This window comes from Actinia tenebrosa, unplaced genomic scaffold (assembly GCF_029948245.1).
Source record: "Actinia tenebrosa isolate PJP-AT-01 unplaced genomic scaffold, QUT_ActTen_1.0 PGA_scaffold4__44_contigs__length_22323623, whole genome shotgun sequence".
NCBI classification, from domain to species: domain Eukaryota; kingdom Metazoa; phylum Cnidaria; class Anthozoa; order Actiniaria; family Actiniidae; genus Actinia; species Actinia tenebrosa.
In genome coordinates this window covers 7,771,249-7,791,511 of record NW_028292581.1, presented here as the reverse complement: position 1 = coordinate 7,791,511, position 20,263 = coordinate 7,771,249, and the positions used below count along the sequence as shown (strand labels likewise).

The window sequence follows — 20,263 nt, the reverse complement described above, 5'->3', positions numbered from 1 at the left end:
TGTTGAGATATCGCCTCGAAAGAAGTGGATAAAGGCAATAAGGAGTGGCCGTCCGCAGAGGCGTCCGACTTTACGTCAATGCCACCTTGTTTTATTTCTAAAATTTGTGCGGAAGGGACTTAAGTAAAAGCATGCCACACCCTTTTAATTTTGCTAATTGAAGGGCCGGTCTAAAGACGCTTACGGAACTGAGACAAATTTTGATCAGGATATATAGGATCCACATTTCGACCTCATTCTTTACGTCATGAGCCCCTTTTTGGGACCTACTAATTAGTGGAGGCTCGAGTAAAAGATAGGTGGGGCTGAACATGATTGGATTTTGAGCACCGCTTCGCACCTTTTGGACTTTTGACGTCATGCTATTTCCTTATTAGGGATGGTTTTAATTTAGCGGACGGTTCAAAGTTTGGAGAGTGCGCTTGACATGTACATCAGACAATGTATAAAAAGAGATCGAGCATACTGGTCACACAAAAACGTACAATTCATCAGCGGCAATGCAATTATAAGTATTTCTAGTGTATAAATGAAGAAGAAGTGCCTTGCTACTAAGGCTAGGTTTATTCATTGATGGCAGACCAGTCGAGGTAAAAACATTTGGCAGAAATTGAAAAGGTGAGCAAGCCAAAGCAGTATTTGAAAAGGTGAGCAAGCCTAAGCTAACCCTACACCTTCCTATTCATCCAACCCATATCGCCCATGCTTTGAAACTCCTCTTCGAATTCAACTACCTTTTTTACCAATGGAGTTTCAAGATGTCCCTAAGGAAATGAGCACTAAAAGATCAAGCAACGAACCATTTGAACAACCTGAAAAAGCGCTTGACAGGGGAACAAACCAAAGTGGAGCCGATGGCACATGGTCCAGTTATGGCGACGCCATAGAAGAAATGAGCGAGAGTGCCAGCTATTTGAAGATACATGACTTATCTGAATTTCCAGACCAAACATCTTTTACTAGTCACTTGCCCGAGTTTTCGCCGTCTGTGAAAGCATTCAAAGACAAGGGCAATAGAAAGGCATACCAGCAATTGAATTCCTCTTTCGAAATCTTGCCAGGCCCTGATTTTGTGACCAGACATAAGGAAGAATTTCAAATCGTGAATCGTGGATTTAGGCCTAGAAGTTTTTCTGATAAAGATGTTTTTTCTTTTCCAAAGAGAAGGAATAGTAGAGATGTGGAAAATTTTCATTATGAAGAAACGAAGACAGGGGACATTTTCAACGAAAGATCAACGCCAGTTTCGCCTAAGCAATTTCATTTTCGAGACCACCGCAGGCCGGCCTTTGCCAAGACAACGAAGAATCGAAATGTGATAGAAGGAAAAGTTGAACAATCGTATCGGAAAGAAAAGTTGCACAAAACCACGAGCTCTTCTAGTGCTTTTTCATCAAGACGCAATCACATGCCAGTTACCCGGAGTAAAAGCTTTGGAGGAAAGCCAAACTATCCTTCCCGAGGTAGCTATAACTCTATGGATTACCACGGCAAGGTAGGAGGGGTCATGCCTTCCCTGAGACGTCAGGCCTTAACGAATGCGGCATCTTTATCATTAGCTATCAAAAACCCAGTATCATATCAAGAACCCACTAATGACTTGAATCAAGAGTACAGAAACAGGGTACGAAAACCACGAGAGGACAAAAGGATCCAACGTCAGAAGTTGGGCAGACAAGGCACCTACAGTAGAAAATCGTTTTACAAGTTAGACTTCATTGGCTATTTACCAGTACTGGATATCCCCGGAGTAGATACTGGTGAAGTTACATTCTGTTCCCCCAAAGGGTGTAAGCATATGAGGATCACCGAATGTACGTGGGGTTCACAGAATGGAGGGGTGAAAACTTTAGAATTTCTCTTTCACCCCAATCCAGTTAATGTCGACTTGGATAATGGTTCATTCAAGAAAACCAAAAGCAGAACTAATAGCCTTCCTGATAATCCTGAAGATGAAGCTGACGATGAGTTATTTCAAAAGTTTAGGGACCTAGAGTCGTACTGGAATCGAAGACACTCCTCGCCATTATTTCATATCCCATGCTCGCCCACTAGTCCTCGTCCTTCTATATGGCAACCATCAAATGACGAGAATCTTTCACCTTTTTCTTTTTATCTATCAAACTCTGCACCTTGTACACCTTGTCACACACCAGTATCCCTAAAGGCCCCATGCAGTTTTTCAGATCTCGCTAATACGGACAGCACTTCGCCTACCATCTATGGCGGCGATGGAAGTGGATTTTTCCAGAATGTAGGGATGTTAAGAAAGCTAGAGGACATTCCGCAACGTGCTCTTAAGCGTAACGTGTCAGATCCTCCAGGCTGTTCCACATGGCATCCTCTAGATAGTGCATTGGTGTCACCACTTAGTCAAGATCTTGAAAGCGGAAAACATTTCAGTTACGATGGGAACTGAACTTGAGGCCATCAAGTCTGAACCTATCCTAGACCCATCCCACACAACCTTTACGCTAATATAATAATTCCTAGCAAATATGAAAGCAGCACGCACACACATAAACATATAATATAATTTTCTTGCTTCACTTTTGTCGTTTTATTAGACAAATGTACAAATAATTTCAAAACGTAGAAAAAGATTAAGCGGTTAAGCCCGATTTCTTTTGTTTATTTCTTATTAATAATGACTAAAGTGAAAACGCTTCCTACTCACGAACAGAAATGTGAAAACCAAACACGAAACAAAACAAAAATAAACACCGGACCGACATAAAAAGTTTGAAAATATTTGTCAGTATTCTATAACTATTATATAATTGCCTCTAGACATTAGACGCTTATTATCGCCGTGTAAAATGTGATATTTTTGATCAAAAAGTGCAAGAATAAGAAACTGTAAGATCATCATTTTGTAAAAGAAATATTTTAAATGAAAATTGTTCAAATCTCTAAACACATTTTCATAGAGTTTGTAGTATATACATTGTAAAAAGATCACTAGTGGTTATTACCTAAAAGGGGAACTTAAATACTGTGTAAACAAGTTAAAACTATGATAGCATACTAGTATAATTAGCTTTTTTATACGGTGTTAGAGTAGTTCCTTCATATTCACTTGTTACGTCATAAAAGTCCTATACAGCTATTTAGATTTTGATAAAATAATTTGCATTCTTCAGATGTAACTGATCTGTTCTTGTTTAGACTTAAAAGTTTGGAACTCAGTTAATATATAACGGCTTGGGGTGTGTGTTACGTCAAAGCCGCCATGTTGGTAGACGATAACAAAGCATTCCCCATTGACTTTTCTTTTTAGGTTCACCGACATGGCGGCTGTTTCATCGTGGGGATTTTGAATGGTTGCACCCCAAGAATACTTCCTGGGCATTTTTCTGAGGCACTGGCAAACCTAATGTAATACTCATTTAGTAGAATAAAAAACATGCATCGCCGTGTTTTCCAACCCATTCTTATATCATATTATGACCTTTTTATCAACAATGTGCATACACTAAAATACGACTGTCGACCCTTCACGCTCGGTAGACCATCAGTCACTGACCCAAAAGGCAACAGCCACATATATACTAAACTCGGCTTGCAGTAGGTATACATGTACATGAGACTATACGACAAGTTGAGGCGAGTTAGGCTTCCTGGAAATGAAAACAAAAAAATTAGTTCTACAGAAGACATCAATGGAAAAAATTATAACACATGATGGTCTAGGGATAAACCTATGACCGCAGTATTGAGAGACAAAGCACCGCACGCCTCCGTGCTTCTCTTATTTTAATCTAAAATAACAGACGGAAGTAGAAAGGAAAGGGAATCTATTTCTTTGTTAAACGGTTGCGCACGAGAAAACACATTACTGCGGTTTTCGATAGTATTCTACGAACCCGGTAGTTGCGAGCTGCACGCTGAAATTTGGTTTTTCGCTGCCGTCAATCAAAAATAATCAGTCGGTACCTTTCATGTTCTTGACTGGTGGCAGTAAAAAACAATTAACAACAAGCTGTTGAAATGCCTGAATTCGCAGAATATCGAAAACCCCAGTTAATATGGGTACAAATCGAACACAACATCTTATTTTCCAGAGAATGGCACGTGGTCTTAAATAGCAAAACTTCACGCCTAAGGTACTAAGATGTCTATATTCAATCTGACAACAATCCGTACTCACAGAAGGTGCTTTTATTGTGATAGCAGCGTTAGGCCTTCGTCTTTGTTGTTGTTGCTGCTGCTGCTGCTGCTGTTGTTCTGGTACTGGTTGCTGAAACAGTGGCTGAGAGTAATAGGGATTGCCTTGCACAGGCATACCATACATCTGGCAGAAAAAAGATACCAATATAAACATTTTAGTAAACGAGACCAGGGACTGCTTAGAAGCCAAAGCAAATGCAGAGCGCACAAAAAAGTAACGGTTCAGATAATCAATTCCCCCTTTTAGCTATTGAAATAAAACTAAGACCTGCACACTTGTCCAAATTTTAGAAATTTGGCAAGGTATGAGGCCAGAACATAAGCTTTGGAATGTCAATCATCATACACATTTTAGTCATTTTCCAGTGGAAAAAAAACCAACTAGTTTGTCCTTTTCAAAAATGGATTTGAAAAAAATACTGTTCAATGTTTAAGTAGTCTGGCCACGTTCCTGGCCACGTTTTAAGCTCAGTCGAATAAAATAATCAAAATTGCATTGAACCTCAAAAGCAATCAAATATTGATATAGTGATGTTTATTATAACGTTGTTGTGAGGTGAACTGACTAGCATTTCTACTAAAAGCTTCTCATTATTGCCGGAAGGTCCGAACTTCGTATATAATGGTATGTGTTGTTCCTACCAATAAATGTAATTGATGATACACGCCTTTGTACCATACATGAAGTACTATTACTACGAAAAGCCCCCCAGTCAAGTCTGAATCTTAGGATATCCTACGTCGCCTACTTTGGGTGTGTACCCCACCTCAAGAAAAAAAGTGTAAATGTAAAACCATAACTGACAGGAGAGATGGATTTTTGTCCTTTAGAAAATACGATTCATTGACTAACTATACTATCCTAACATATACTTACTTGTTGAGCTATAAACGGATGAACCATTCCCATCATACCAGGATATCTGAAATGATCGTTAAATTTGATTTGATAAAAATTTTGAAATTCCGCCTTAGTTTTACAATCTTGATACTGGGGCCCCTGTGGTCAAATTGGGTTGTCGGACGTTCTTAGTGGGTAACAGTCTTGACAGCTGCTCTTACTTGTTACTGTGCGGATACTCCAACCGGGAACATTTATCGATAAACTAGTATAAATAACCAATCCTATCGCGACATCTAGTTCAATATTTGTAACCAGCCAATCAGATAGCGCCTCGATATAATAAGAGCATGAGAACGTGATAATCTGATTGGCTAACGCTGTTATCAGCTCAATCTCTGTCTGATTTACTGTTATCTGATTGGTCAGTTTTATTCAAGTGTTCCCGGTTAGTATGTCCACACAGTAAAAAAATTGGAGTGATATGAGACCTTCTAAGAAAACACTATCTTGAAAATCAGTTTTTTTCTTTAATTAGTTGTTGTTGTTTTTTTGTTTTGTTTTTTTTTTGTTTTTGTTTTTGTTTTTTTTTTGTTTGTTTGTTGTTGTTTTTTTTTGTTTTGTTTTTGTATTTTTCTTTTGTTCTTTTTTTTTCTCTCTCTTTCTTTCTTTCTTTTTTCTTCTTCTTCTTTTTTTTTTTTTTGCGCAAGAGATGCCACTTAACGCAATTCCAGTATTATTTTTTAAACTATTTTATTCTCAAAGCGTTAAGCAATTAAACAAATAAAACTAGTAATAGATTGCAGATGAACTTACTGAGAATTAGCGTACATCATATTCTGTCCTGGATAGACTTGTGCCGAGGAATAATTGGGGTGCACATTCATCTGCGTTAATGACGTAGACTGTACATTACCATTCTGTGCATTACCCTGTGACATTGGAGGCATCATGGCACCCGGAATCATACCTGCCATAAGACAACAAACGTTGGTAAATCATTGATCGGGACGATTCGCAGCGACGGTTCAATTTGGCGCAAAGGCGTTGTCAGTTGAATTAGAATTAATGTAACATTCATTCGAAATTTGATAATCTGTGCGGTTCCAGGTGGAGGGGGTTCATTGGGTGGCAAACAAAAGTTTATCTTGGTTACATACTTAGCGGAAATGATCTTCAAATTCGACAGGGTGTTGTCAATTGAATTAGAATTAATACAAATTTGATAATCTGTGCGGTTACAGTTGGAGGGGGTACAATGGGTGGCAAACAACCCTTTAAAAGTTTTAAAATAAGAATAGAGTTATTTGCTGGCTTTCTAGTTACAGCTACCCTTTTGACATCATTCTTGACCTGCCATTGAAATGGGGCTAGAATTACACATGCCATTAATCTGATTCGATGCGCATCTTGATGTTATCCTTGTTACAGTAGGTGAATACATTATTAACATTTTTTAGTCAAGGCAAACCTACAAGTGAAACCCCTCTATACCGGACAGTGCTGGGACCGATAAAAATTTCCGGTTTAGCGGGGGTTCCGGTATACTGAGGTTTTTGCAAATTACTTTTGTTTTCAATTTGAATAGGTGCGATATCACACCTATTGAAAATATGTTTGTGTCTAATCGTTTGGCGTCAGTATAAACAAACGTAAACGAAAGTTCAAGTAAAAATATCAACAATAAGATCAAAAACTAAGCAAATTTCTTAACTTTTTTTTCCAAAAGAACGCCAAGAAGAAAGATTCTAAATACGATCTGAACAAAATCCCCGGTAAAATGGACTGGGAATGACCCCAAAGCCATGTGACATGAAAAAACATGGCGGCCGCAACTTCACGAACCATTCAATCTTTAGTATTTCTCAACACTATTAAACCTTCCTTATGCATTCTGTTTGAACATTTATATATTGAAAACAATCAATTAGTCTTTATATGTCTATTTGTGAACAAGATTTACTATTTAAAGAAAATTTTCGATGATTTTGTGAGTTTAGAAGTTGTGCCTGTAGGCTCAATTTATACACCCGCAAATACGCTAGTGACGGTACTTCCGAAACAAAGGTACGTTCTTCCGGACTAGCTGGGTTGGATTCTATTGTCAAATAGCGTTTGTTACCGAAATTATCGTCCGGTTTCCGGAATAGAGAGGTTCCGGTTTACTGAGGTTTATTTTACAAAAGATATATGGGAAACATTTCCGGACCAAAACTTTTGTCCGGTTTAGAGAGAATTCCGGTATACTGAGGGTCCGGTATAGAGGGGTTTCACTGTATACGTTTTCTGATCATTTCGACTAAGTTTGTATAGTGTATTACTATACATGTACCTTGTTGAGGTTGCATTTGAGGTGGAATCATTCCAGACATTGGTGCCATCATTCTTGGAGGAATACCACCTTCTTGGTTGATCATAGAATTCTGTTGCATGGCTGCTAGTCGCTGTTGCATCATGTTTTCATGCTGCATAGGTCCTAATGCTTGTGCATGCTGCATGTTAAGGTCTTGACGGATTTCATTCTCATCACCTGTGTGCAACATTATATAACATTAATAATTGCATGGGGAATGAAGAGCGGTGTAGCACCCTCTTACATCTAGGGCCTTGGGTTCAATTTCTAGCCCGGATACCACAATGAAACAACTGAATTGATGTTCATCAAGGCACCTATGAACCACCAGCAGTACTATATGAAGTACTTCATATTCGCTTGACCACCAGTTATTACCATACCTTGCATAGTCTGTGATGTCATTATTCCCATATTCTGTATCGGAGGTGTGCCCGGGGACACAAACATCTCTTGTTCTTGATAGGCTGAATGAAAAAGTGACAAATTAACTGTCTGATCACACTCTGACAAGATAACTAGCAATTACTTCTCAGGCCCAAATGGGATATGAGTCAATAGCTCATTAGGCGGAAGGCCAAATTGGCTATTGACTCATAGGCAATGAAATCGAGAGGACTAATTGTTTTAGTTAAATCCAACTACAGGTAGTCGGTCAAATATATAGGCGCAGATAAGTTTTGGTTTTCAAAGCTGGCATTTTTTGCTACTAGTAGACTATAATTTATAGCCTAGTAGTAGCTCATCTAATCAGAGCGCAGCATTGATGATAGACTACTAATTGGATTTGATTAAATGTTGATGGTGCTCAAGGTTCACATGGGTATGGAATATTTGAATAATGATATAATATTAGGTGTACCCGGTGAAACAAACATCTCTTGTTCCTGATAGGCTGAATAAAGAAAACAAGTGATGAATTAACTGTCAGATCAAACTCTGACTTGATAAATGTTGACAGTACTGTTCAAAGTTCACATGGGTACATAATATTTGAATAATGAATACCTAATATTAGATACATTATATTCTAATATAACATGTGAGTCTGCCCTGACTTTGATCAGCCCATGGGTTTTGAGGGTTGCATAAAAACTGAGGTTGGATTCAATGTAAAGAAAAGAGAGGAATCTACTGTGTATGTAAAAAAAACCTAGTGAAAAATGATAAACAGATGTGCAGTATTGGTCAGAATGGGAGGGGGTGGAGGGGTAGGTACTCCCATGTAAAACGAGGTTATTATAACATACACTGAAAGTACATAACTGACAAATGGCATCCAGTTGAATATTTGGGGTCATCAATCACATCTCCCTTAAAGATACTGCATCGCATGTGCTAAAAAAACCAACAGCTACTTTATTTTAATCCCCAAGAGTGATTTCAAACCCTAAAAGATAAGATCATCCCTGCCTTTCATTATGGGAATACCCCATCCTAGGGTTATTGGTCCAACAAAGTAATGTCATCACTTCTGTAGTCATAATCCAAGTATACCTACCCAGCTGGTCATAATAAGATCCGTCAGCCATAACCTGTCCCATCTGTTCAGGGAAGGATTCTGCTGGAGGTGGGGCAGTCTGTTGGGACATCCTTTGACGCTGTGATGAATACCGCTTGGGTTTGCTGGTCTGAGTTGGTTCAGTGGTCGGGTGAGGTCTGCTATGTTGGACAGCAGGACTCTGTCTATGAGATGCTGAAAAAGATTGATAAACTGGTTTACTTTCTGCAACTTCTACCCAGTAGTTTACTGCAGTTTTTGATATTCTTTCTGCGGACTCGGTAGTTACATTTCGAGCTGCATGCTGAAATTTGGTTTTTCTCTGCCGTCAATCAAAATTAATCATTTGGTACCTTTTATGTTCTTGACTAGTGGCAGTAAAAAAAATTTTTTTTACAAGCCATTGAAATGTTAGCATTTTCAGAATATCATAAAACTGGAGTAATGGAATTTTAATTTTAAAAATCTGAGCTAAGATAATCAGGGAGCAATTTATGTATGAGCTGGTGATTCTGGCAGGAAAAGATTGTTACATATATAGGTTTGTGTTGAATTGTTGTACTTACTTTCTTCTTGTTTGTCAGCCTGTTCTTCAGTTGGTCTACCTTCATACTGTGATTAAAGAATAAAATTGTCATTAAATTGTACTAATTAAAATAATTAAGATGCAGTGCATTCCTTTAACCTCTGCGAAAACATTCATAATCAATTATATTTCAGGTACACGATATGATGTTACAGTACTGTTAACCAGGTATTTGCATAGCACATTCTAACATTTCAGTCCAATAAACCTAATTCTTCTTGGTGCACTGTTTACCCACTTCAGACCCAGTGCCATTCTCTTGAGAATGAACTTCTTTGTTTGAGTTGTATCCATATTCATGTGTCTCCTCATGCACAACCGTCACACCAAGAGAGAAGCATAGCCACTTTACCCCCCCCCCCCTCCCCCATCCTAATGCTGTAGAAACCTAAGCATCTACAGCGTATGTAGTCACATAAGTTCAACTGAAAATAGGTTTTTGGCCTCCTTCCCCTCCCTCCCAAGACAAAATCTTGTCTACGCCTCTACCAAGATAAATTAGGCCTACTGCATAAAAATAGGTTACGCTATAGCTGTTTCTTACCTCATAGTCTTCATCGTTCTCTACTATAACATCACTGTCAGCATCTGTTCATAAATATCAAACAAGTTCAAAATTGATTTTTTTAGAGGCATTAAATATATTTTGAAATTGAAATTTCAATGTTGCAATTTAATATGAGTGCTACAGGTCCACATATATTTTTTTCTTTTATGTGTTATCCTCTAAATGAAGATTTCCCTTCATAAATACCGATGATCTCATTTTATTAATTGTTTCTCTGAAATCTCTGCAAAAATGATTTACAAACCTTCAAATTTCTCTTCTGCCTGTTTTGCCTTTTCCTCCTCTTCTTTTTTCTTTTCAAGTTCTTTTTCCCTCATAAAGTCAGCAGCACTCTTTCGTGCCTTCTTCACATCACTTGGGCTGCCTCTTCCCCTTCCTCTCCCCCTGGATTGGCTATAGGCTTTGGATGGTTTGCTTTCTGCTGGCGATGGTTCTTTAGTTTGGACTTGATCATCGTGTTGTCTTCCTCTTGATCTATCTTCTCTTCTGTCTCTTCTATCTCTGTAATTGTATCAAGAGAAAGAAAATTCTAAATAGTTAGTTGTTGAGTTTAAGGTGCCTGACCAGAACTCACGTTACATTACCTTTAAATTATCGGACCTTACGTGACCTCTTAATACATGTTAGTGGACAGTAAGGGTGCTATAACAATGGTTGCCAGGGGTCAAAGAGTCAGATAACTGGTTTGAATCTGCGAATCTCAGTACAGGTTAATTAAGCTTAAAGCTCGTAATAAGTGTGGTTGTCCAACGTAAACTACTTGAAAGACCACATCTATGGTGGTTCCCACATACACGTAATTAACTAGAGACGTTAAAAGAGGACCACAAGGCAATCAGATTAATTACTAAGGTGTTTTGGTGCTTGGATAGTTATTAAAGATGTGAAAATATGTACTTTCAAGCAAATTTTTCTCAAAAAAAAATTCCAAGCTCCAGGCAAGATTTAAACATGTGACCTTTTGCTTAGAGCGTCTGACTAGCAAATAGAACGTCACTGGTTTAAATCCCTCCTGGAGTTCATCAAAGTTGATTTTTTTGATTCAGTTGGATTCCAAAAAATTTTCAAAAAATGTTGACTATACCTGTTACTTCGAATGCTGTCATCCCTTTCATTATCACCATCATCTCTTCTCCTGTTTCTATCACCTCTTTGACTACTTTTCCAACTTGATCTATCAGGATATTCCTCTTCAACATTTCTTGATTCCCCTCTCCTTTCTCTTCTATTATTCCCTCTCTGTCTTGTTTTATTATCCTGATAATCATATTGTTCAGGTGAAGAATGTGTTTTTGCAAAACCTCTATTGTCTTTTTCTTCTAATCTTTCACCTCTTCTACCTCTACAACGTGAATCTTGATAATGATCTTCACTATTATCACCTACATATTCACCCTCTTTATCTCTTGTTTCTTCATCATAAGATTGTCTATTGCCCCTTCTATTTCTTGGTTGATTTCTACGTTGGTTTCTGTTTTGGTTTTCTCTGCCATCATACTCCTCTTCCTCAACTGGTTCATCTCTTGTCCTTCTATTCCTGACTCCTCTTTCTGGTCTGTCATCTCTCCTTCTTCGATTCTCATATTCATTTTCCTGTTCTTCATATTGTCTTCTGTCGTCTTCATCTCTTCTCCTATTTCTGAATCCTCTTTCCTGTGGTTCATCTTTCCTTCTCCTGCTTCTGTATTCATCATCTTGTTCTTTGTCTCTCCTTCTATCTCTAGTTTCCTCTTCTTCGTGCTCTACTCTCCTTTCTCCATAATCATCTTCCACACCTTCATCATTCTGTGGTGACCGTCCACCTCTCATACCTCCCATCCCCCTCTGGGGCATCCTTCGTCTTCTGCTTTTGTCATTAATAAATTCTTGTAATTCATACGTACGTCTACCTCTAGAGCGACCAGCTCCTCTTCTTTGAGCACCTTGTGATAACTAAAAACGAAAATGTCATTGAGTTGCTAGGAAGTTAGAAGGCAAGGTTTAAAGTATACAAGTGCACAATGGCCAGACATGATGACTGGCTGGCCACACTGGACTGATCAGCATGTGATTGGTCAATGTGACAGGTCAAAGTCACCAGTCAATGTGACCAGTCAAAGGCATCAGGAAATAATGGCTGCTCAATGGCCAGACATATGACCAACCCCATCAGACTAATCAGCATGTGACCAGTGAAAGTAACCAGCCAAGAGGACTGATCTACATGTTTGGTTGTGTTTGGTCAAACTTGTTTCAATTTGGATGTTAGGCAACATGTACAAAAATAAGTTTAAATAATAAGTTTAAAATATTAAAGTTTGGAATGACAAAAAAAAGGAAGTAAGTTTGGCCAGTCTTCAAAATCTAGCACTTAAGTTTTTATTTTCAGTCATTAATATCTTTAAAGCTATACATGCTACAATATAATGCCCTAACTTTCCAAAACAAATTCTGACCTTAATTGTTCCTAATACTGTTTTTTGGACCCAAAAACGGCCTTTTTTGCTAAATTTAGCCTATAAGTACTAGCATGGTATAATTAATATATTCTGAGGCTGGTTGTACTGATTCAAATCTACATGATTTCAGAAGCCCTTCTTTACCTCTACTCCTCCTCCCATTAGTATTTTTCATGCTTTATATTATGAATTCCTACCCTTAGTTCCTCTCTTGTCTTTGGCATTTGCTCATCTTCATTATACATATCATGTAACCATTTATCAGATGCTGTTGTTGTACTCCATAGCTTTCTATTTGAAGGCCTCTCTCTGAAAGATAAATAAAACACCATAATTAACAATGGAAAGTGTATACCCAAATATCCAATGTTAAAATATGTGCGACTTTTATTGGCAGTCTGAGTTTTTTTACAGTGTATTTTCGACTGATGGACATCAAAATCCAAACATTTGTAGTTCTCTCAAATGAATAGAGTGCAAAAAAAAAAAATGGATTGAAATAAAATGGGATAGGATGTACTGTATTCATAACTCTCTTCTTGTATCTTTATTTTTACACACATACAAATAATTGTGTCTGATGTATTACCCTATGCACAGCAGGGTAGAATCGAGGGGGGTGACTAAATTGTACACCTTTTTTTGTGGAAGATAGCAAGTGTAATTTCTATTCATTTGATAGTCTGTCTTTGAATATGACTACAAGTTACTGATTTGTTTACTGTTTCAAAATTTCATTTATTTGATGTGGGATTCCTGTGGATAAGACAGGAAAATCTAAACATGATACATGTATGTGTACACATATTTATCTTGATGGGAAAATGCCTCACTACACCATTGATGCACAGTACATCAGATCTTGACTTAATCCACAAGTGCAGTAAAGCACATAAGTTTTTTTGTACCTTGACTCTTCTATTGGTGTGTCATCCCAACGGTCATCATGAGACCAAAAGTCTTGTCGGCGAGGAACAAATGCTGGATCCTTCTTCACCTCTTCTTCTTCTTCCTCACCTTCTTTTTTCTCTTCTTCAACCTTGCCCCAACAAATTGAATTAATGAATGTAAAAATCACAGGATCGCACTATTAAGATACAAGTACAATATGGACTAAAAAATGATTTAGCAAGTCTCAAATAAAGGCTGATAGCAAGTGGCAAATAATGTAAAACTATGCAAGACCATGTATAAATTAAACATGCAATAACACAATGTTGAAGTTTTTGTTTCCTTAGGTTCTCAATACATCAAGCTGAACAAAAATACAAGACTGCAAGACACTAAAAAATTGTGAGATCTGATCTTCATATCTGAGACCTGTTTATTTTGTTAAGTGAACTTATAGAACAAGAACTTTCATTTAAAACTGGTTATATATTAGTGATTTTTTTGTTTATTGAGCTAGTGAAATTTTTTGGTTCTATTACGTAGAAATATTGACTACAGTATTAAGAATACTGGTAGTAACTTCTTTTTGTAATTTTCAATATATAGTTTTCCTTTCCTGTAAAACCATATCTGCAAAAGGTCCATATACTGTAATTTAAGAAAAAATTGCAAAAGAATGATATATGGTCTTGCAACAAAAACATTACATCTAAGCTAAATAGGCTGGTAAATGAGTAAAGGGAAAGGAAACTGGCAATAACCTGTACCTCTTGCGTATCCTCTTTTTCTTCTTCCTTTTCTTCATCTTTTTTATCAGCTACACCTTCTTCTTCCTCTTCATTTCCACCCTAAACATTCACAAAAATTATTAGCCAAAAGATTTGACTAGACAAATTCTAATTCTGGCTACATTCTTAGATGACTGGTTGTTATAGTTTTAGCCATGATCAACACTAAAAATCCAAACAATTTACAAGTACATTTTTTTACTATCATATCATAATCATCAATAATTCTTTAGACCAACCTCAGAGTCTTCTTCATAATCACTTTCTTCAGCTGACTCAGAGCTCTCGTCAGAATCCGAATCAGAATCAGATGAGTCATCATCATCATCATCATCATCTTCTGAGGTATATCCTTCAGAATCTTCTTCTACATTACCACCATCTTGACTCTGGTCTACACTAGCTTCATCTTCATTTTTATCAGTAGATTCTACGCCTTTCTCAGTTTGACTCTCACTGTCCTTCTGATCTTCACTCTCTTTGTCATCTTGTTCATCAACACTGGGTTCTTTCTCACCATGACTTGAAGGTACTAATAAAAAAATACAAGCTTAATACATCATTTAAAATTCTCATTTATCTTTTAAAGTGGAACCTCTATAGACCCCTTGCATTGATTTCCTAAAAGAAAATCCATTGTTTTATCCCCAAAACAATTCCTCTCTATAAAATAACTATAAATACCCTTATGGTATTAAATATAGAGGTGTTTGTGATATATGAAGAGATGTCCAGAAGAAATTGATTTTACTGTATTTATATTATACATCTTACTGACTAAGTAATATTAAATGGTAAAAGTTATGAATTAACCCCTGTCCTCTGTTCGTAAGCCTACTAATATGCTGAAATGCAAATATTTTTCAAATCATAACTCCACCTATGCTCTTGATAACACATAAGAGATCAATGACGAACATAAGAGAAAGAAAAAATATTTCCTTTGTCCATTCTAAAAATGACAAGTTATACTAAATACTGCCACCTCAGTCTGTAGACTAGGGATGAGGCCTTTGTGGGACTGCAGACCGGGGTGCCAACGATTTTGTACAGCTATCTGGAGTGACTGGGCATTCTACAGTGTATAATCTAGCCCTCTTTTTTCCTTCACCTCATAAGCCCATCAGAATTGTATTCATAAAACATCATCCCTTATTCTAGGAATCCTTAAAGATGCAGTTAAATTACTTTATTAGAAAAAGTCTGGGTTAATTCAATAAACGAACCTTCTTTTGGAGCCAGTTCTTCTGGTACCCCAGCTCTCTTTTTGACTTCTTCAACCTCTTGTGTACCATTTTCTATCTGTTCATGTAAAAAATAATCATTAGTAAGTGATAAAAGTGAGGTTTTTTCTGCATTATCCTAACATTTAAGCTTCCTAGCTCTTAAGTTCTCGAATTCACAATCATTTTAAGGAATTATTCAAGACTTTTCCAAGTTATATCAATTTCGTAATTCATTACGAATTCAGAATTTACAGCTGTTTTTGAAGTTTCTTCGACATTCTTTGTATCCTCAAACGTATATTAAGAGAATAAGTGATATTAAAAGAATAAGTTATATCAAAAAGCCCTTCTAAAGCATAACCTCCAGCGAATTCTTACTACGCATACGAGAAAAATGAACTACATGTACAGTACTGTAAAAGATAAATGAGTCAAGTCAAGTGATCAAACCTGGTCGCCTTCCTTTTCAGATATTACATCCGTTATAACATCCACTGCTTTACTCTCCTTCTTCAAATCCTATTAAACAGAAAAAGCACAGTATATAAGAATCTCTTTAGACCATCAAGTTGTTTAACATATTCGTAAAATAATTTTTCAATGAGCGTTTTATGAACCTTTTTGTCGTTGCTATCTTTGACTTGAGTAGCCGTTTCTTTAACTACTGCTTCGCTCATGGTCTTAAAATCCTAACATACACCACCAACAGTTATTAATCTAAAAGTATCTAAAGTACTTTCAAAGGGAAGAATAAATATTGAGTGTTTTTAACAGGATTTTAGTGACTCTACTTAGTTCGCTTCTTTTCTCACCAGTTGGTCGCCATGTTGAAATGCGTACTAACTACTGCGCATCTGGTAAACTAGCATGCCGCTGAATACAAATTCTTTGTATTTTTGGCGGCAAAAAAGTCGAAAGCGCGGGATGATAGATGAAAGTCGGTGTGTCCCTTGAAGTCTTCTCGAGGTTAGTTTAAAGTACGTCAAACGTTTTAGTAAAGACCAAGCAAGATTTATTTCTCGCTGAAATCCTCGCACATTATACTATTTTTTTGTTAAAATACGCAAGATCGTGGAAATTAAACCAATAAAAGCTCATTACATTATTGGGAAATACTAGTTGGGAAATACTCTTACCACTAGTGTCTCCTAATTCATTCTTGATTCGATGCGCGGTTTTTTTGCGGGTTATCTGGCTTCCCCTCCCTCCATAAAATTTAAACTTTGTCAAGTAACCCCAGCCGCGGCATCGCTTGGGCGGTATGCAGGCAGGACCTCCTTTACGTGCACCTTTGCATTGATATACCGGCACGCACCGAGAGAACCGGCAGAAAAGCTACGACATGGCATGCTTGCTTGGGCGGTATGCATGCAGGATCCCTCTTACCTTTGATGCACCGGCAAGCACCTAGAGAAGTGCTTGGGCGGCATGCATGCAGGACTCCCTTACCTTTGATGCACCGGCACGCACCGAGAAATGAAAAGCTACGACATCACACACCTCAACGAAGATAACTTTTTGCCTATCTTTTTGCTTACAGTTGTGCAGTGCAAAACAGGGACTGAATGTTTGTTAACAGGTCATGCTCTTTAATTTTGTTTAGTTCCTAATGGATTAACGGCGACAGTCGTGACATACTTTACACATTGCAATATTACCAAGCGCATTCTCGTACCCAAAACCTTCTCCGAGCTTTCTTAAGAAAAATATCGATTTTTGGTGAGAAGCCGTCTGGGTACGAGATATACCCGTGTACACGTAAACGTATTCAACATGACCAGTTTATTATTCAATACACCATTTATTCATATACTTTCTATTTCATTTTGACACTAATATATTGCACTTGCTTTGCAACACTTAAATGAAAGGTTTCAGCTCAGTGAATCATGCAAAGATCTCTTGCTTACCCCACTGCCATCAAAATCACTATGAATTTTATAATAATCATTATATTATATATTGACTAATAATACTGTATAACCCTATTTTTGTTAGTCAGGTATCTGAGTCTATAATCAGGGGGGAGTGATAATCGAACGTTTCAAATTCATCCCTTTAAGGTCATATCCGCTTTTACTTCCTCGCCCTTGGGCTCGACGTTTTTTTTAGGGAAACTGCGGGGAACATCGGACCCTCTGACAAGGGTACAAAATGCAGACACAATGTATAATCTTTCAAGATTCTAAATGTAAAAGAAATATAAGTCCCAACACCATCTTTCCTCTGGAGTCAAAAGTTTTAGCAAGTCACCTCGATTAATCCTCCCTGTATTACCACCTTATCCCTAAGCCCCGTCCCACGGGGAAGTTGATAACAAAGGCATCCGTAAATTTCAAACATTATTTTGCGGTAGTGTAACGTCCAAAATTAATACCAATATACGATTCGACGTTTCGCTTGTTTATGTCTCGAGCCACTTTTTTCAAAACTTTATACCCTAGATTACCATTCCTGTCTGGGAAATCGATCTTTAAAAAGTTAACTGTCAGCGTGTATTCCTTTCTTTGATAGTAGCACCGATCAGTGGCCTGGGAAAGAAGCGGATTACAAGCATTGGCTCTTTCGGTCGTACACACAGGAAGCCCGCGAGTCACAAACATGTCAACACTGATCAACTTTTCATCAGTTTGGCAGCTCTCATCAATCAGTGGAATTAAGTTTTGACAGTTGTCGGATTCCTGGAACTTTAGATTGTTATTGGTCTGCTTGATCCATGTGAAGTCGTGCGCCCAAGTTATTCCCCCCATATGGGATGTCAACTTAGTATGCATGAACAGAAAGATTCTCTGGTTGAGTTGGACTGCCTCTCTTAACGTTGGCCACTCCCCAGTTGTCATGAAAGCGTCATTCAACATTAAATTTCTACGACGACGACGCTGACTGGTTGGAGCCCACAGATCTTCAAGTTTCTTTTTGATGTCTTTGGCGATTTCATTGTTGTTCCACCGTTGTACCTTGTCGGTGAAGCTAAGTACAACCACCTCATTTGGGTTGGCATCCATCCATGCATCAATCTCCTCCAGGATTGCAGATACAGGGTCGGAGTAAAAGACTTTATGACAAGTATAGGCTTTAATCATATAATTTCCCTCAAGTAAATCGAAAGTATCCTTCGCACAAGTATCGATATCAATACTTCTGATGCCATGCTTAAGTTGCTTGGTGACAGAGTCGCCTTGGTTACGCGCATAGCAGTCTGCATCAGACACTTCTTTGTTGCCATAGAGTTTGAATGGAGTAGACTGGGGACGAGAGAAGGAGTTGTGGGTGGCGGGAAACGTGAACTGGTTGAACCGCAAACCACAGTACTGCGGGCTACCATTGCAAGACAGACCAAAGGAAGTTGCAATGAACTACAAGTATAAAGCAGGTTTATTAACATGAAAATGTGAAATGAATAAAAGCACTAATGACATGATGGGAATAAGCGGGAAATTAAACATATATTCCAGGCATTTTTTTAGCTTTCCTTCACTTAGTGAAAAATAAAAATTAGTGACATTCGAACTATCTTGAAGCTAGTATTATGAAGAAATAGAAAACGCGCGCGTGCGTGCTGTGTGCAGTTATAAAGTACGCGGGGATTGGCAAAATACGAGAGAAGAGTTAGAAGAAGCACGACGCGTAGCAGAGTACTTTTCGACATTTCTCGAGTGTTCTGCCAGCCTTATAACTTACTGCACACAGCACAACAAGCATGTTTTTTTATTTCTTTTATAAAATACGAATTACAATAACCATAGGAATGACGCAACTGAAAGTGCGCGCTCATGCTGTGTACTCTCATAAAGCACGCGCTCCTACCAATCAGAATGCGATATTTATAACAATTATTTTATAATGCCCTTTTTTGTTGGTTTTGTTAATATATATATTTATTGATTTCACCCCATCAAGCCCATCTTTCCATGGCCATGTCTCTAGTGTCTCGTCAAGCTTGAACCAACTTTTCCTATGGCTGGAGCATAGTAACTATGTATGGCGCCATATTTTCAGCCAGATTTTTTGACATATATATATATATGTATGTCAATTATTCTGATGTTAATCAAGGTAGACCTGACTTATAGACTAAGTATAACTACTACTGAAAATCAGTCCACATTTGCAAGAATTTATACATCTATGATTATTATGACTTACATCAGCCCTGAGGTTATTTGATCCATCAGATAGTTCGATAAAATTGCTTTTTGCTTCTGTCTAGCAGAACTTGGATTCGGTCAGTGATATTGTGACCGAAATAGGAATGTCTTTAATAATTACCTGCGAAGCGATGACACACAAAAGCTGCAAAAACGTCCAGCAACCACCCATGCTTGCAGTTCACCTGATGTCAGCACTTACTGTTAACTGAAGGCAAGATTAACGAACACTATAAGACTGTGGGTACGTGCCTGCCTTTATAAGCCAGTGTCAAATATAGCGGTTAATTACGTCACACAAACTACCATGCAAGTCAGCCACCTGTTCAGTGGATATTTGAACATTGAACATAAATACGTGGTGGGTTTTGGCTTTGTCGGCTTTGCGTGTTTATGCTCAAGTCATCAATATTTCATCACCATGAACTAAATGGGGAAAGTGAGGTTTAACAATCCATTTATAGCCTTCAGGCAACGCCTCAGGAATAAATAACGTACTATGCGTTACCATATTGGTGCTGTTTTAAGAAGCTTTAATTTCATCGAGTTTAGTGGTGAAGAAAGGTATTTTACGAGACGCAAGAAAATGCGGCCATGGTATCATCAATAATGTATCAACAAACACTTGTGGAATCGTTCAAAGTGACTAAAGTTCTTAACCTCAGTGAGAAATACTCCCCTTTGATGTGTTTGAGCATCATCATACGAGTCTATCGACGTTCTTAGGAGTTGTAACATCAATTGCTCCAAAAA

The 20,263-nt window shown here is 37.8% G+C and overlaps 2 protein-coding genes across 3 annotated transcripts; both read right to left on the bottom strand.

The window, feature by feature from the left end:
• Positions 1-2,577: 2,577 nt before the first annotated feature.
• LOC116287160 (uncharacterized) lies at positions 2,578-16,182 on the bottom strand. 2 transcript variants are annotated; one of them, XM_031693802.2, is made up of 19 exons: positions 15,980-16,182; positions 15,813-15,881; positions 15,363-15,438; positions 14,376-14,668; positions 14,116-14,196; positions 13,366-13,496; positions 12,655-12,766; positions 11,104-11,951; positions 10,264-10,520; positions 9,996-10,039; positions 9,432-9,477; positions 8,866-9,060; positions 8,227-8,259; positions 7,748-7,831; positions 7,344-7,541; positions 5,828-5,981; positions 5,048-5,093; positions 4,151-4,294; positions 2,578-3,620 (listed from the first exon to the last, which is right to left on the bottom strand). In XM_031693802.2, exons 1-19 carry the CDS (start codon positions 16,037-16,039, stop codon positions 3,612-3,614), a joined length of 2,880 nt encoding a protein of 959 aa, XP_031549662.1. In that variant the 5' UTR covers positions 16,040-16,182; the 3' UTR covers positions 2,578-3,611. The 2 variants fall into 2 exon arrangements, with proteins under 2 accessions (XP_031549662.1, XP_031549663.1); XM_031693803.2 differs by lacking the exon at positions 8,227-8,259 and having other exon boundaries at positions 2,579-3,620.
• Positions 16,183-17,143: 961 nt separating this feature from the next.
• On the bottom strand, positions 17,144-19,727 carry LOC116287148 (uncharacterized). Its single transcript, XM_031693788.1, has 2 exons — positions 19,632-19,727; positions 17,144-18,718 (listed from the first exon to the last, which is right to left on the bottom strand). The coding sequence occupies exons 1-2, from the start codon at positions 19,680-19,682 to the stop codon at positions 17,705-17,707; spliced, it is 1,065 nt and encodes a 354-aa protein (XP_031549648.1). The 5' UTR covers positions 19,683-19,727; the 3' UTR covers positions 17,144-17,704.
• Positions 19,728-20,263: the final 536 nt, after the last annotated feature.